Below are 17,183 nucleotides of genomic sequence, written 5' to 3' on the forward strand. Positions count from 1 at the left end.
AGCACCTCGACAGTTGGCTAATAACTTTGCTTCACCGTCCCACCACAGATGTAGGGGAGCTGAGGACCCGCCTGAAGACGGCGTGGCAGACGAACTTCGGACGGGATCCTCTGGAGAGAGCGAACCTTTTCGAGGGTGACATCTTGCCCCTCACGGAACACGGCAGCACAAAGGTACTGTCCCACCTCCTGGTCTGTCCTCCACACCTGTAACACCTGGTCCTTCCACACCTGGCATGACTGGTCTGTTCTCCACACCTCCTCCATCCAGACCTGGCGCAGTAACACCTGGTCTGCTTACCACACCTGTAACTACACCTGGTTCCTCCTCCCACCCCATCTCTTGTTCGCTCACTCCCCCTGTCAAGACACTGACCACAGTGTTACACTAGACCCTTTGTGTACCATCCTGAAAAATACTGACCGTAACGTCACGATAGCCTGACTCTCAGTCTGTCCTAACACAGGGGGAGGCGCAGGAGAAGAACGCGGTGAAGGAGACGACCAAACTGTGGGCGAACGCTGTGCTCTTCTACAAGTTCTCGTCAGAGTTCGGTGAGTGATCCCACAGCGGCTGCTTCAGGCAGGCAGGACTCCATCGTCGGTCTCCTCTCTCTCTCTCTCTCTCTCTCTCTCTCTCTCTCTCTCTCTCTCTCTCTCTCGTCTGGACCTGGTGTGTTTGTTATCCCCTCCTCCCCCAACATGTAACTTTACTTTCGCATGTGATGTACATTGTGGACGAATTCGTTTGGTGACCATTTAGATGCTGATGATTATGATACCATTTACGTGCTGGTAGCCTTTTAATCAAGGAATTCCATAATAAGGGGCTGTCTTCGGACGCCCGCGTCTTCCCTGATATATACAAGCTAACCATGAACCAGCACGGGGCCGCCTAGGGTCGCTGGGCGCGGCAATTGGCCCATACCTAATCCAGGTGTTCATCCTTGCCGATAAATGCGTACTTTGCTTATTTACGCACATACCTGGCTTATATGTATACACATATGTATGCCTGGCTTATATGTATACACACACAGAGGGTTAGGAGATACCTGGCTTATATATACACATACAAGGTTAAGAATTAGGGACAACACGAGAGTAAACTCTCTCCCCGTAACACACTAACAGTTATCACATACAAAGCATGTTAGGTGATGACCGCGAAGAGAAAGTCTCTCTCTCTCTCTCTCTCTCTCTCTCTCTCTCTCTCTCTCGACATCATAAACACGAACATTGGTCGTCTGCAGTTCACAGGGAGGGAACAGCACTGACCTCCCCTAGATAATATCCCTCGGTTCCTGCCAAGGTTTTAAAAAAGTCCACCCAATTTGAAGAACACATGCATGATCATATCCTCAGATTATTGCCGCATAGGAGGAGCTGAGAGCACTGTCATGTTGGCCATATATGCGTCATGTTACTGTGGTACAAGTGAAAGCGTAAGGTGGGCCGGGGGACAGTATGGCCAGACTTACTTTCTCTGGACAGGTGATACTCAAGCCAATAGCATGGACAAGTTGCTGTTGCCTTGTGACGTACGTACACATATAACTATTTCTCCCCCCTTATTGGTGTAGGATAATGGTAACACCTCATTCAATGAAGTTGTAAACAGAAGGTAGAGCTAAAGAAATACCCTGTTAGGTGTTGGTATTTACGTCTTCAGTGAGGAAGAATGGGCACGTGTGTGTGGCAACACTAGGAGGGGATAAACTGCCCAGATCAATCCTGCTTCCTAGGTGTGGGAGACCATGTATATTTCCCTTTTGTGTTAATCCTTTTTTTTTTTTATCTATTTTTTTATTGAATATATGAGGATAACCTGGACCATGAGTCGTCCAGAGGAGTTTATGTGCTGGTGTCAACAAATATAATCCATGCGATCACATGGGAAGGAATTGGTCATGTGCAGGAAGCGATGCTCGGCCGTATGATCGCACAGACCAATATATATATATATATATATATATATATATATATATATATATATATATATATATATATCCCTGGGGATAGGGGATTAAGAATACTTCCCACGTATTCCCTGCGTGTCGTAGAAGGCGACTGAAAGGGGAGGGAGCGGGGAGCTGGAAATCCTCCCCTCTCGTTTTTTTTTTTTTTTTTCTTAATTTTCCAAAAGGAGGAACAGAGGGGGGCCAGGTGAGGATATCCCCACAAAGGCCCAGTCCTCTGTTGTTAACGCTAACGCGGGAAATGGCGAATAGTTTAAAAGAAGAATATATATATATATGTGTGTGTCTGGTTGGGTTGATATGTGGAATGTATAACGTACTATATATGACATATGATGATAGGTAATTAACCAACGAACCTCTACCCCCGTGTGTGTGTGTGTGTGTGTGTGTGGACCAGTGTTGCTGCCGCTGGAGCGCTACATCATTCGTCAGGTGATGGACGACATCGCCAGCCGATCGTGCGTCCGCTTCGTCGAGAGAACCTCACAGCCGGACTACGTCAAGATCATCTACGACGGCCCCAGGTGAGTTGCCCACCCAGAGACTCGTCGCTTGCACAGCTGACCTGGCTAGCTGCTCGTCGCTTGCACAGCTGACCTGGCTAGCTGCTCGTCGCTTGCACAGCTGACCTGGCTAAGTGCTCGTCGCTTGCACAGCTGACCTGACTACGTGCTCATCGTTAGGGTAAACTGTAGATTAATTCTAGTAGACAACTGATTATGTTTAAGGTAGTACGAGACCTGTACTGGTGGCTGTGAGGAACACTGGGGATTCCTAGTACGGGTTGGCGACCTGTGGAAGGATGGTATTCATCGTCAGGAAGAACCTGTCAGACGTGGTTGGGTTCGTACTGGCGATCCTCACCTCCGCCAGGGAGTCCCTCGCGTGATTGTTAGTGGGTGATGTCTTCGGTAATGTGGTCCCAGGCGGTAGTGAGGGAGTTTGCCCTGCAGCGCCATAGTGGTAGATGACGCTGTGACACGGGGTCCTCACTGGCTGAAGAAGAATCGCCCCCCGGGCTGCAGGAGTGGTCGACGGGCGGGTGGTGGAGGGATGGGGTCATGGAAGGGTTGCATTAGAACTTGTAAGAACGTGTCCGAAAGTCTCTCTCCTCAACTTCAGGGGGTGTCACCAGTGTAGCAGGTGTTGTGGTTGTGTTGTTGTGTAACTGAAAGAGAGACACGGGAACACGCTAAACAACAACAACAATGATTTATTGATTAAAGTACATAAGGTGAAGTAGCCCAGGGGTCATTAATGAGCTATGGAAGGCATAGAGTTATAGTGGGAGAGGAGGGGTCACATACGGAAGGTTGAGAAATACACACGGTCTTGGCACTGGAGCCTCGACGCTGGTGAGGACGCCAGAGGAAGCAGGAGGACGTGCGGGAAGTGCCTGGCTGCCAAGCCGACGTGGAGGTCCTGGAGGAGGAGGAGGTGGGTGTGGCATATGTCGCGGCTCCTGTAGTGTGCCACGGCTGCTGGTTTGTGTTTGGGTTGCAGGAGTGCAGCGGGTATGACCCCACAACCTCTAGTAGGATTGTACACCAGATTCACTCGCCCGGGAGAGAGCAGTCTAACAGGAGACATAAGGTGACCTCTTTATATAGACTCGTATCCTCCTGTGTATTCAGGTTCAGTGCTGTAGATGTGTTGGGAGGTGTACTCTCAGGTTGTATAGTTGTCTGTCATCTGTTGTTACGACTGAAGGAAGAATGAGTGATCTCTTGTAACATTCTCTTCTGAATTAGGACGCGTTGCTCTCTCTCTCTCTCTCTCTCTCACACACACACACACACACACACACACCAAAAATCATTTGATCTGGGATTCCTGTCAAGTCAGTCCCCAACCACGCCTTCACACCTGACTTGACCTCCTTAGCAACCCAGTCCTTGGCTCCAATACACATGACATAGACGCGCTAAACAATGTTTGGGCAGTAGTATGTGGGCACAGATCTCACGTCGTGAATATAAAGAAAAAAACTTCGTCTGTGCAGCCAAGAGGCATCCGTATATAGAACGTACTGAGAGATGCCAGTGGATGAAATTCATATAGACCTCTTGTGTATCTTGTCTAAGACCTCATTCCAAAGGAGTGTACATTTCCCTCCTATTGGAAGAAGCGTAGCACTGGGCTGCAGATTAGGAAGGTCCTAAGTAACCCCATTATTCTGCATGTTGTATCCCTAACTACACTCATCTCCTCATTAAATGATACTCTGTATAGTTGGTCGCAGATTATCGTGTGTGTATATATATATATATATATATATATATATATATATATATATATATATATATATATATATATATATATATAATATTATATCACTTCTGAAACCGCACTGCTCTTCCCCAATCTGATGCTCTGTACATGCCTTCACCCTCTCAATCAATACCCTCCCATATAATTTACCAGGAATACTCAACAAACTTATACCTCTGTAATTTGAGCACTCACTCTTATCCCCTTTGCCTTTGTACAATGGCACTATGCACGCATTCCGCCAATCCTCAGGCACCTCACCATGAGTCATACATACATTAAATAACCTTACCAACCAGTCAACAATACAGCCACCCCCTTTCTTAATAAATTCCACTGCAATACCATCCAAACCTGCTGCCTTGCCGGCTTTCATCTTCCGCAAAGCTTTTACTACCTCTTCTCTGTTTATCAAATCATTTTCCCCAACCCTCTCACTTTGCACACCACCTCGACCAAAACAGGTGGATCAGGTGTTTGCTTTGAAGAATGTATGTGAGAAATACTTAGAAAAGCAAATGGATTTGTATGTAGCATTTATGGATCTGGAGAAGGCATATGATAGAGTTGATAGAGATGCTCTGTGGAAGGTATTAAGAATATATGGTGTGGGAGGCAAGTTGTTAGAAGCAGTGAAAAGTTTTTATCGAGGATGTAAGGCATGTGTACGTGTAGGAAGAGAGGAAAGTGATTGGTTCTCAGTGAATGTAGGTTTGCGGCAGGGGTGTGTGATGTCTCCATGGTTGTTTAATTTGTTTATGGATGGGGTTGTAAAGGAGGTAAATGCAAGAGTCCTGGAAAGAGGGGCAAGTATGAAGTCTGTTGGGGATGAGAGAGCTTGGGAAGTGAGTCAATTGTTGTTCGCTGATGATACAGCGCTGGTGGCTGATTCATGTGAGAAACTGCAGAAGCTGGTGACTGAGTTTGGTAAAGTGTGTGGAAGAAGAAAGTTGAGAGTAAATGTGAATAAGAGCAAGGTTATTAGGTACAGTAGGGGTGAGGGTCAAGTCAATTGGGAGGTGAGTTTGAATGGAGAAAAACTGGAGGAAGTGAAGTGTTTTAGATATCTGGGAGTGGATCTGTCAGCGGATGGAACCATGGAAGCGGAAGTGGATCATAGGGTGGGGGAGGGGGCGAAAATTTTGGGAGCCTTGAAAAATGTGTGGAAGTCGAGAACATTATCTCGGAAAGCAAAAATGGGTATGTTTGAGGGAATAGTGGTTCCAACAATGCTGTATGGTTGCGAGGCGTGGGCTATGGATAGAGTTGTGCGCAGGAGGATGGATGTGCTGGAAATGAGATGTTTGAGGACAATGTGTGGTGTGAGGTGGTTTGATCGAGTAAGTAACGTAAGGGTGAGAGAGATGTGTGGAAATAAAAAGAGCGTGGTCGAGAGAGCAGAAGAGGGTGTTTTGAAATGGTTTGGGCACATGGAGAGAATGAGTGAGGAGAGATTGACCAAGAGGATATATGTGTCGGAGGTGGAGGGAACGAGGAGAAGAGGGAGACCAAATTGGAGGTGGAAAGATGGAGTGAAAAAGATTTTGTGTGATCGGGGCCTGAACATGCAGGAGGGTGAAAGGAGGGCAAGAAATAGAGTGAATTGGAGTCATGTGGTATACAGGGGTTGACGTGCTGTCAGTGGATTGAAGCAAGGCATGTGAAGCGTCTGGGGTAAACCATGGAAAGCTGTGTAGGTATGTATATTTGCGTGTCTGGACGTGTGTATGTACATGTGTATGGGGGGGGGGGGGGTTGGGCCATTTCTTTCGTCTGTTTCCTTGCGCTACCTCGCAAACGCGGGAGACAGCGACAAAGTATAAAAAAAAAAAAAAAAAAAAAAAAATAATATTATATATATTTTCTCTTTTTTTATATCATTCACCATTTCCCGTGTTAGCGAGTTAGCGTTAACAACAGAGGACTGGGCCTTTGAGGAAATATCCTCACCTGGCCCCATTCTCTGTTCCTTCTTTTGGAAAATTAAAAAAAAAAAAAAAAATCGAGAGGGGAGGATTTCCAGCCCCCCGCTCCCTTCCCTTTTAGTCGCCTTCTACGACACGCAGGGAATACGTGGGAAGTATTCTTTCTCCCCAGTCCCCAGGGATAATATATATATATATATATATATATATATATATATATATATATATATATATATATATATATATATATATATATTTGTTGACGGTTTGGGGCCTCTTGAGCACGTGACGTCAACAGATGTTTACCTAATGCAGCAGCATATACGCCGTGCAAGCTGGCGCCAACCCCATCACCTTAAGTGTCATTTCTCACGTTCGTAAAGATGTATGTCATCGTAAAGTGACCTACGACGAGAGAAAGAGAGAGAGAGAATTTCTTCCAATCCTAGTGTGGAAATCGATGCTGAGACGGTCAAATAATCGTGATTGAAGTGGTCAGCCTTTGTTCTCTTGTTGGTCGGTAGAGGTTATTACCCTGGTGGAAAGAGCCTGAGTCTCCCTGGTTGTAAACCCCCCTTCCGGCTTGTACCTGGCGGCCAGAACTCGTCACATCACCAACATTCCAGATGAAGTATATCCCACCTGAACAGCGGTGTTTCCGGTGCGTCTAAGAAATGATTGCCATTGCCTCTCGCACGTTAGACATTAACCCTATTGCAAAGTGCTTGCAGGAAAGTTGCTTTCTCTCTCTCTCCTGTCTCTGTGTGTCTCTTTCCTCGAAGCCTCGAATGATTAGATCAGAAGGAAGTGCCACTTTCACCAGACCTGCTCATATCTCTGGCGGTGTCAGGAGTCACGTCACACTCCCACCACAGGTGAGGAGGGACCCAGGTGCAGTCACTCGCCACACTCCCCAGGCGTAGTCACTCACCACTCCCAGGTGCAGTCACTCGCCACACTCCCCAGGCGTAGTCACTCATCACACTCCCCAGGTGCAGTCACTCACCACACTCCCCAGGTGCAGTCACTCGCCACACTCCCCAGGCGTAGTCACTCACCACACTCTCCAGGTGAAGTCACTCACCACACTCCCCAGGTGCAGTCACTCACCACACTCCCCAGGTGCAGTCACTCACCACACTCTCCAGGTGCAGTCACTCACCACACTCCCCAGGTGCAGTCACTCCACACTCTTCCTGTGTTGAGGGAATTCACGTGGAAGAGTTACTCGTCACACCTGCAATAAGCACACAAGTTTATAACTGGATGACACTCTATGGGTTCGAGGCTTTGTTTACATCTGCTGACGAACCTTTTGCCCTCACGGCAACATCATTTGTTAGGTACAGGATTACTGTCTGTTTCCATCTGTCCCTCAGTCTTCAAGGCTATTTTCTCTTCATAAGAAACCTTTGTCAAAAAAAAATAGAGTAACACATTATGGTCGTGGGAATTTTAGCTTCCTAGAGTAGCTGCTCTACCCAGCCCACCTCCTCCTATACACCTACCTCACCTCACATCTCCATTCATGCTTACATACCCAGCCTCCCTCATATCTCCTGCCCTGCTCATATACAAAGCTACCTTCACAAATCCAGCCCTGCTTACATGCCCAGCCAGCTTACCACTCCCACATCTAACCTGTAAAGCCACAGAACAGAGCTAGGGAGCAGAATTACAGCAGAACTACAGAGCAGAACTGAGTTCAGTAAAACTGCAGAATAAAGCCAGTCAGTAAGGTTACCGAACAGAGATCTAGACAGTAGAACTATAAAACAGCCAATCTGTAGGCCAGGAAAATGTGGTACTTGACGCACACCTAAAAGTTCTATGTAAAAACATAGAAGACCTGCAGGTCTGCCTCTGACCTGACGCCCTACCCATACCTGTGTCAGAAACTTGAGGAATTAATGACTTTCAGATGAGTTTTGTTTCTGGTGGGATGGGATTATTGATGGCAGTTTGCCTGTATGTCCCTCAAAGTCTTGGCAATCATTTTCAAGTTGATGTATGTGTAGGGTTGATAGGAGAGAAAGCCACCTTATCGGGGAAAGTTCATCTTGATAAAGTGATAACAAAGGTAGCAGTGAGACGCGAGCAGCTCATCAGGATTTAATTTCCCAGCCTTTCGAAAGTCCTGTTCCCGTCACAGTGACCAAAAACCTTCATCATCCTGAAGAAAAAAATGTCCAAACATTGAGAATTACATCTTGATTAGCAGCTCATGTCTCAGAGAGATAGAGTCCCAACCCCTCCCTGGTGCACATCAGACCTGTGTCAGCATCGCCTAAGCTCATATGGTGGAGACCAGTACTCAGAAGAGGTGAGGACGAGGAGCTGGTGTAATGCGAGTCCCATTTTAGGTCGCCAACACTGACATCTGCCCTCAGTGTCCTCAAGTCACTTTCTCTTGGTGCATTAATTTCCTGCTGCTTCACTGTCTCTGACCTGAGACCCTTGTTCTTCATTCCCACTGACCTGAGTCCCCAAACAGAGGACTTCTAGCACTGGAATATATGTATACATATATTTTTATTTATTATTTATATTTTGCTTTATCGCTGTCTCCCACATTAGCGAGGTAGCGCAAGGAAACAGATGAAAGAATGGACCAACCCGCCCACATACACATGTATATACATACACGTCCATACACGCAAATATACATACCTATACATCTCAATGTACACATATATATAACACACAGACATATACATATATACACATGTTGGAAAGGATCACAATTTTGCGCGTGATCAAGATATTCCTGAGTCCACGGGAAAATGAAACACAAAAAGTTCCCAAGTGCACTTTCGTGTAATAATCGCATCATCAGGGGAGACACAAGAGAGGAATATAACAGTCAATTGATATACATCGAAGAGACGAAGCTAGGACGCTATTTGGTAAACATGTGATTGTCCAAAATGTTTTGGACAATCACATGTTTACCAAATGGCGTCCTAGCTTCGTCTCTTCGATGTATATCAACTGACTGTTATATTCCTCTCTTGTGTCTCCCCTGATGATGTGATTATTACACGAAAGTGCACTTGGGAACTTTTCGTGTTTCATTTTCCCCGTGGACTCATAGGAATATACACATGTACATAATTCATTCTGTCTGCCTTTATTTGTTCCCATCGCCACCTTGCCACGCATGTTCAGGCCCCGATCACTCAAAATCTTTTTCACTCCATCTTTCCACCTCCAATTTGGTCTCCCACTTCTCCTCGTTCCCTCCACCTCTTGACACATATATCCTCTTGGTCAATCTTTCCTCACTCATTCTCTCAATGTTACCAAACCATTTCAAAACACCCTCTTCTGCTCTCTCAACCACACTCTTTTTATTTCCACACATCTCTCTTACCCTTACATTACTTACTCGATCAAACCAGAAGCGTGGGAGGTGGGTCGATTAGAAAAGGTAGTGAGTGGTGGGATGAAGAAGTAAGATTATTAGTGAAAGAGAAGAGAGAGGCATTTGGACGATTTTTGCAGGGAAAAAATGCAATTGAGTGGGAGATGTATAAAAGAAAGAGACAGGAGGTCAAGAGAAAGGTGCAAGAGGTGAAAAAGAGGGCAAATGAGAGTTGGGGTGAGAGAGTTTCATTAAATTTTAGGGAGAATAAAAAGATGTTCTGGAAGGAGGTAAATAAAGTGTGTAAGACAAGGGAGCAAATGGGAACTTCAGTGAAGGGCGCTAATGGGGAGGTGATAAAAAGTAGTGGTGATGTGAGAAGGAGATAGAGTGAGTATTTTGAAGGTTTGTTAAATGTGTTTGATGATAGAGTGGCAGATACAGGATGTTTTGGTCGAAGTGGCGTGCAAAGTGAGAGGGTTAGGGAAAATGATTTGGTAAACAGAGAAGAGGTAGTAAAAGCTTTGCGGAAGATGAAAGCTGGCAAGGCAGCAGGTTTGGATGGTATTGCAGTGGAATCTATTAAAAAAGGGGGTGACTGTATTGTTGACTGGTTGGTAAGGTTATTTAATGTATGTATGACTCATGGTGAGGTGCCTGAGGATTGGTGGAATGCGTGCATAGTGCCATTGTACAAAGGCAAAGGGGATAAGAGTGAGTGCCCAAATTACAAAGGTATAAGTTTGTTGAGTATTCCTGGTAAACTATATGGGAGGGTATTGATTGAGAGGGTGAAGGCATGTACAGAGCATCAGATTGGGGAAGAGCAGTGTGGTTTCAGAAGTGGTAGAGGATGTGTGGATCAGGTATTTGCTTTGAAGAATGTTTGCGAGAAATACTTAGAAAAGCAAATGGATTTGTATGTAGCATTTATGGATCTGGAGAAGGCATATGATAGAGCTGATAGAGATGCTCTGTGGAAGGTATTAAGAATATATGGTGTGGGAAGCAAGTTGTTAGAAGCAGTGAAAAGTTTTTATCGAGGATGTAAGGCATGTGTACGTGTAGGAAGAGAGGAAAGTGATTGGTTCTCAGTGAATGTAGGTTTGCGGCAGGGGTGTGTGATGTCTCCATGGTTGTTTAATTTGTTTATGGATGGGGTTGTTAGGGAGGTGAATGCAAGAGTTTTGGAAAGAGGGGCAAGTATGAAGTCTGTTGTGGATGAGAGAGCTTGGGAAGTGAGTCAGTTGTTGTTCGCTGATGATACAGCGCTGGTGGCTGATTCATGTGAGAAACTGCAGAAGCTGGTGACTGAGTTTGGTAAAGTGTGTGAAAGAAGAAAGTTAAGAGTAAATGTGAATAAGAGCAAGGTTATTAGGTACAGTAGGGTTGAGGGTCAAGTCAATTGGGAGGTAAGTTTGAGTGGAGAAAAACTGGAGGAAGTAAAGTGTTTTAGATATCTGGGAGTGGATCTGGCAGCGGATAGAACCATGGAAGCGGAAGTGGATCATAGGGTGGGGGAGGGGGCGAAAATCCTGGGAGCCTTGAAGAATGTGTGGAAGTCGAGAACATTATCTCGGAGAGCAAAAATGGGTATATTTGAAGGAATAGTGGTTCCAACAATGTTGTATGGTTGCGAGGCGTGGGCTATGGATAGAGTTGTGCGCAGGAGGATGGATGTGCTGGTAATGAGATGTTTGAGGACAATGTGTGGTGTGAGGTGGTTTGATTAAGTAATGTAAGTGTAAGAGAGATGTGTGGAAATAAAAAGAGCGTGGTTGAGAGAGCAGAAGAGGGTGTTTTGAAATGGTTTGGGCACATGGAGAGAATGAGTGAGGAAAGATTGACCAAGAGGATATATGTGTCGGAGGTGGAGGGAACGAGGAGAAGTGGGACACCAAATTGGAGGTGGAAAGATGGAGTGAAAAAGATTTTGTGTGATCGGGGCCTGAACATGCAGGAGGGTGAAAGGTGGGCAAGGAATAGTGTGAATTGGATCGATGTGGTATACCGGGGTTGACATGCTGTCAGTGGATTGAATCAGGGCATGTGAAGCGTCTGGGGTAAACCATGGAAAGCTGTGTAGGTATGTATATTTGCGTGTGTGGACGTATGAATATACATGTGTATGGGGGTGGGTTGGGCCATTTCTTTCGTCTGTTTCCTTGCGCTACCTCGCAAACGCGGGAGACAGCGACAGAGCAAAAAAAAAAATATATATATACATATATATATTTCATTTTTATTTATTTTCCTTTGTTGCTGTCTCCTGCATTTGCGAGGGAGCGCAAGGAAACAGATGAAAGAAATGACCCAACCCACCCCCATACACATGTATATACATACACGTCCACACATGCAAATATACATACCCATACATCTCAATGTACACATATATATACACACAGACACATACATATATACACATGCACACAATTCACACTGTCTGCCTTTATTCATTCCCATCGCCACCTCGCCACACATGGAATAACATCCCCCTCCCCCCCTCATGTGTGCAAGGTAGTGCTAGGAAAAGACAACAAAGGCCCCATTCGTTCACACTCAGTCTCTAGCTGTCATGCAGTAATGCCCGAAACCATAGCTCCCTTTCCACATCCAGGCCCCACAGAACTTCCCATGGTTTACCCCTGACGCTTCACATGCCCTGATTCAATCCATTGACAGCACATCGACCCCGGTATACCACATCGATCCAATTCACTCTATTCCTTGCCTGCCTTTCACCCTCATGCGTGTTCAGGCCCTGATCACTCAAAATCTTTTTCACTCCATCTTTCCACCTCCAATTTGGTCTCCCACTTCTCGTTCCCTCCACCTCCGACACATATATCCTCTTGGTCAATCTTTCCTCACTCATTCACTCCATGTGCCCAAATCATTTCAAAACACCCTCTTCTGCTCTCTCAAAGACGCTCTCCTTATTTCCACACATCTCTCTTACCCTTACATTACTTACTCGATCAAACCACCTCACACCACATATTGTCCTCAAACATCTCATTTCCAGCACATCCACCCTCCTGCGCACAACTCTATCCATAGCCCACGCCTCGCAACCATACAACATTGTTGGAACCACTATTCCTTCAAACATACCCATTTTTGCTTTCCGAGATAATGTTCTCGACTTCCACACATTCTTCAAGGCTCCCAGGATTTTCGCCCCCTCCCCCACCCTATGATTCACTTCCGCTTCCATGGTTCCATCCGCTGCCAAAGCCACCCCCAGATATCTAAAACACTTTACTTCCTCCAGTTTTTCTCCATTCAAACTTACCTCCCAGTTGACTTGACCCTCAACCCTACTGTACCTAATACCCTTGCTCTTATTCACATTTACTCTTAACTTTCTTCTTTCACACACTTTACCAAACTCAGTCACCAGCTTCTGCAGTTTCTCACATGAATCAGCCACCAGCGCTGTATCATCAGCGAACAACAACTGACTCACTTCCCAAGCTCTCACATCCCCAACAGACTGCATACTTGCCCCTCTTTCCAAAACTTGCATTCACCTCCCTAACAACCCCATCCATAAACAAATTAAACAACCATGGAGACATCACACACCCCTGCCGCAAACCTACATTCACTGAGAACCAATCACTTTCCTCTCTTCCTACACGTACACATGCCTTACATCCTCGATAAAAACTTTTCACTGCTTCTAACAACTTGCCTCCCACACCATATATTCTTAGTGCCTTCCACAGAGCATCTCTATCAACTCTATCATATGCCTTCTCCAGATCCATAAATGCTACATACAAATCCATTTGCTTTTCTAAGTATTTCTCACATACATTCTTCAAAGCAAACACCTGATCCACACATCCTCTACCACTTCTGAAACCACACTGCTCTTCCCCAATCTGATGCTCTGTACATGCCTTCACCCTCTCAATCAATACCCTCCCATATAATTTACCAGGAATACTCAACAAACTTATACCTTTGTAATTTGAGCACTCACTCTTATCCCCTTTGCCTTTATACAATGGCACTATGCACGCATTCCGCCAATCCTCAGGCACCTCACCATGAATCATACATACATTAAATAATCTTACCAACCAGTCACCCCTTTTTTAATAAATTCCACTGCACTACCATCCAAACCTGCTGCCTTGCCGGCTTTCGTCTTCCGCAAAGCTTTTACTACCTCTTCTCTGCTTACCAAATCATTTTCCCTAACCCTCTCACTTTGCACACCACCTCGACCAAAACACCCTGTATCTGCCACTCTATCATCAAACACATTTAACAAACCTTCAAAATACTCACTCCATCTCCTTCTTACATCACCACTGCTTGTTATCACCTCCCCATTAGCCCCCTTCACTGAAGTTCCCATTTGCTCCCTTGTCTTATGCACTTTATTTACCTCCTTCCAGAACATCTTTTTATTCTCCCTAAAATTTAATGATACTCTCTCACTCTCTCACCCCAACTCTCATTTGTCCTCTTTTTCACCTCTTGCACCTTTCTCTTGACCTCCTGCTCTTTCTTTTATACATCTCCCACTCAATTGCATTTTTTCCCTGCAAAAATCATCCAAATGCCTCTCTCTTCTCTTTCACTAATAATCTTACTTCTTCATCCCACCACTCACTACCCTTTCTAATCAACCCACCTCCCACGCTTCTCATGCCACAAGCATCTTTTGCGCAAGCCATCACTGCTTCCCTAAATACATCCCATTCCTCCCCCACTCCCCTTACCTCCTTTGTTCTCACCTTTTTCCATTCTGTACTCAGTCTCTCCTGGTACTTCCTCACACATGCTGTAGTAGACTGTATTGAGATAACTAGGCTTCCACTAGTCAGTGTCATCTACCAGGAAAGCAATTAAGGCACTGCTGGTCTTGAGCATGCAACGTGGAGGATTGATTTCCAGTTGAATGTGAATAATGACCCCATGTTTGAAGGTGCTTTAAGAAGTCTTTGATTTTAGTGAAGAATTATAAATCCCAGTTGTGATCACCATATGGGACAGAAGTGGAAAGCAGAAGTGTTTATATTTGTGGATCAGTGAATGGAAAATAAAACAAATGAATGTTGTATTTTTGTGATAATTGGTTGAAAAAGATGCTTGAGCAAGATTGCCATACATCGGTAGTGTCAGATGTTTTGGTAAATATTTGCGTATCATTTGAGATGTCCTTAATTGTCTAATCTTCAAAAACAAAAGAAACTGCTCTCCAATATCAGTATGTATTGTTGATAATGCCAGCTTGTTTGTTTTCCAGACTTGTGTGTCACCAGTTAGTCTACAATTGTTCTGTCTCCTCAGATGTTACAGTCATATAGGTCGTGTGGGCGGACACAGGTCATGTCACTGGGGGCCTTCTGTGTGCTGTGGTGGGACAGAGGGCCCATCTACCATGAGCTCCTGCACGCCCTTGGTTTCTTCCATGAGCACAATCGCCCAGACCGGGACAAGTTTGTTGAGATCAAGTGGAACAACATCGCCGAGGGAGAGGTTGAGAACTTCATCAAGAGGTCACGATCCATCGTTGACCTTACGACCTGCCATATGACATCAGTGAGTGGAACATATGTGGGTTGATGGGATGACATGCATGCCAGTTTAATTGAGGCAAAATTCAAACATAAGGAAGATCATCTTCATTTGTAAGGTAGCACAGGAATAGACAAAGAAATGGCTTCAGTCATTTACATCCACTCCCAAGCCGTCATGAAGGATAAACTAAACCAATTCCCCCTAATCCACAATCAGGCCTCGGACCATTCTGTGATTTCTTCTGACTGTTTCATTTGCCCTAATTAAGACAGCACATAGTCTCCTGTAGAACACACTGCTCCAATTTGCTCTATCACTTGCACACCTTGTACCCTCATTGCATGTTCAGGCCTTGAGCCTTCAAAGTATCTTCCACTCCATCTTTCCACCACCTCCTCCTTGACTAATATTATATATTATTATTTTTTTTTTTTTTTTTTTCTTTTGTCGCTGTCCTCCCCGCGTTTGCGAGGTAGCGCAAGGAAACAGACGAAAGAAAATGGCCCAACCCACCCCCATACACATGTATATGCATACGTCCACACACGCAAATATACACACCTACACACTTTCCATGGTTCACCCCAGATGCTTCACATGCCCTGATTCAATCCACTGACAGCACGTCAACCCGGTATACCACATCGCTCCAATTCACTCTATTCCTTGCCCTCCTTTCACCCTCCTGCATGTTCAGGCCCGATCACACAAAATCTTTTTCACTCCATCTTTCCACCTCCAATTTGGTCTCCCTCTTCTCCTCGTTCCCTCCACCTCCGACACATATATCCTCTTGGTCAATCTTTCCTCACTCATTCTCTCCATGTGCCCAAACCATTTCAAAAACACCCTCTTCTGCTCTCTCAACCACAGCTCTTTTTTATTTCCACACATCTCTCTTACCCTTACATTACTTACTCGATCAAACCACCTCACACCACACATTGTCCTCAAACATCTCATTTCCAGCACATCCATCCTCCTGCGCACAACTCTATCCATAGCCCATGCCTCGCAACCATACAACATTGTTGGAACCACTATTCCTTCAAATATACACATTTTTGTTTTCCAAGATAATGTTCTCGACTTCCACACATTCTTCAAGGCTCCCAGAATTTTCGCCCCCTCCCCCACCCTATGATCCACTTCCGCTTCCATGGTTCCATCCGCTGCCAGATCCACTCCCAGATATCTAAAACACTTCACTTCCTCTAGTTTTTTCTCCATTCAAACTCACCTCCCAATTGACTTGACCCTCAACCCTACTGTACCTAATAACCTTGCTCTTATTCACATTTACTCTTAACTTTCTTCTTTCACACACTTTACCAAACTCAGTCACCAGCTTCTGCAGTTTCTCAGATGAATCAGCCACCAGTGCTGTATCATCAGCGAACAACAACTGACTCACTTCCCAAGCTCTCTCATCCCCAACAGACTTCATACTTGCCCCTCTTTCCAAAACTCTTGCATTCACCTCCGTAACAACCCCATCCATAAACAAATTAAACAACCATGGAGACATCACACACCCCTGCCGCAAACCTACATTCACTGAGAACCAATCACTTTCCTCTCTTCCTACACGTACACATGCCTTACATCCTCGATAAAAACTTTTCACTGCTTCTAACAACTTGCCTCCCACACCATATATTCTTAATACCTTCCACAGAGCATCTCTATCAACTCTATCATATGCCTTCTCCAGATCCATAAATGCTACATACAAATCCATTTGCTTTTCTAAGTATTTCTCACATACATTCTTCAAAGCAAACACCTGATCCACACATCCTCTACCACTTCTGAAACCACACTGCTCTTCCCCAATCTGATGCTCTGTACATGCCTTCACCCTCTCAATCAATACCCTCCCATATAATTTACCAGGAATACTCAACAAACTTATACCTCTGTAATTTGAGCACTCACTCTTATCCCTTTGCCTTTGTACAATGGCACTATGCACGCATTCCGCCAATCCTCAGGCACCTCACCATGAGTCATACATACATTAAATAACCTTACCAACCAGTCAACAATACAGTCACCCCCTTTTTTAATAAATTCCACTGCACTACCATCCAAACCT

At 45.1% G+C, this 17,183-nt stretch overlaps 1 protein-coding gene across 7 annotated transcripts in view; it reads left to right on the forward strand.

The window, feature by feature from the left end:
* The window catches only part of LOC139761984 (astacin-like metalloprotease toxin 2), a 53,631-nt gene that overhangs the window by 11,196 nt on the left and 25,252 nt on the right, over positions 1 to 17,183 (forward strand). For all 7 annotated transcript variants that reach the window (XM_071686751.1, XM_071686752.1, XM_071686750.1 and 4 more), the window contains 3 exons: positions 49 to 173; positions 467 to 554; positions 2,379 to 2,505. In XM_071686751.1, coding sequence (XP_071542852.1) covers positions 49 to 173; positions 467 to 554; positions 2,379 to 2,505 — 340 coding nt within the window. The remainder of the gene's footprint in view (positions 1 to 48; positions 174 to 466; positions 555 to 2,378; positions 2,506 to 17,183) is intronic.

Source organism: Panulirus ornatus, chromosome 42 (genome assembly GCF_036320965.1).
Source record: "Panulirus ornatus isolate Po-2019 chromosome 42, ASM3632096v1, whole genome shotgun sequence".
Taxonomy (NCBI): domain Eukaryota; kingdom Metazoa; phylum Arthropoda; class Malacostraca; order Decapoda; family Palinuridae; genus Panulirus; species Panulirus ornatus.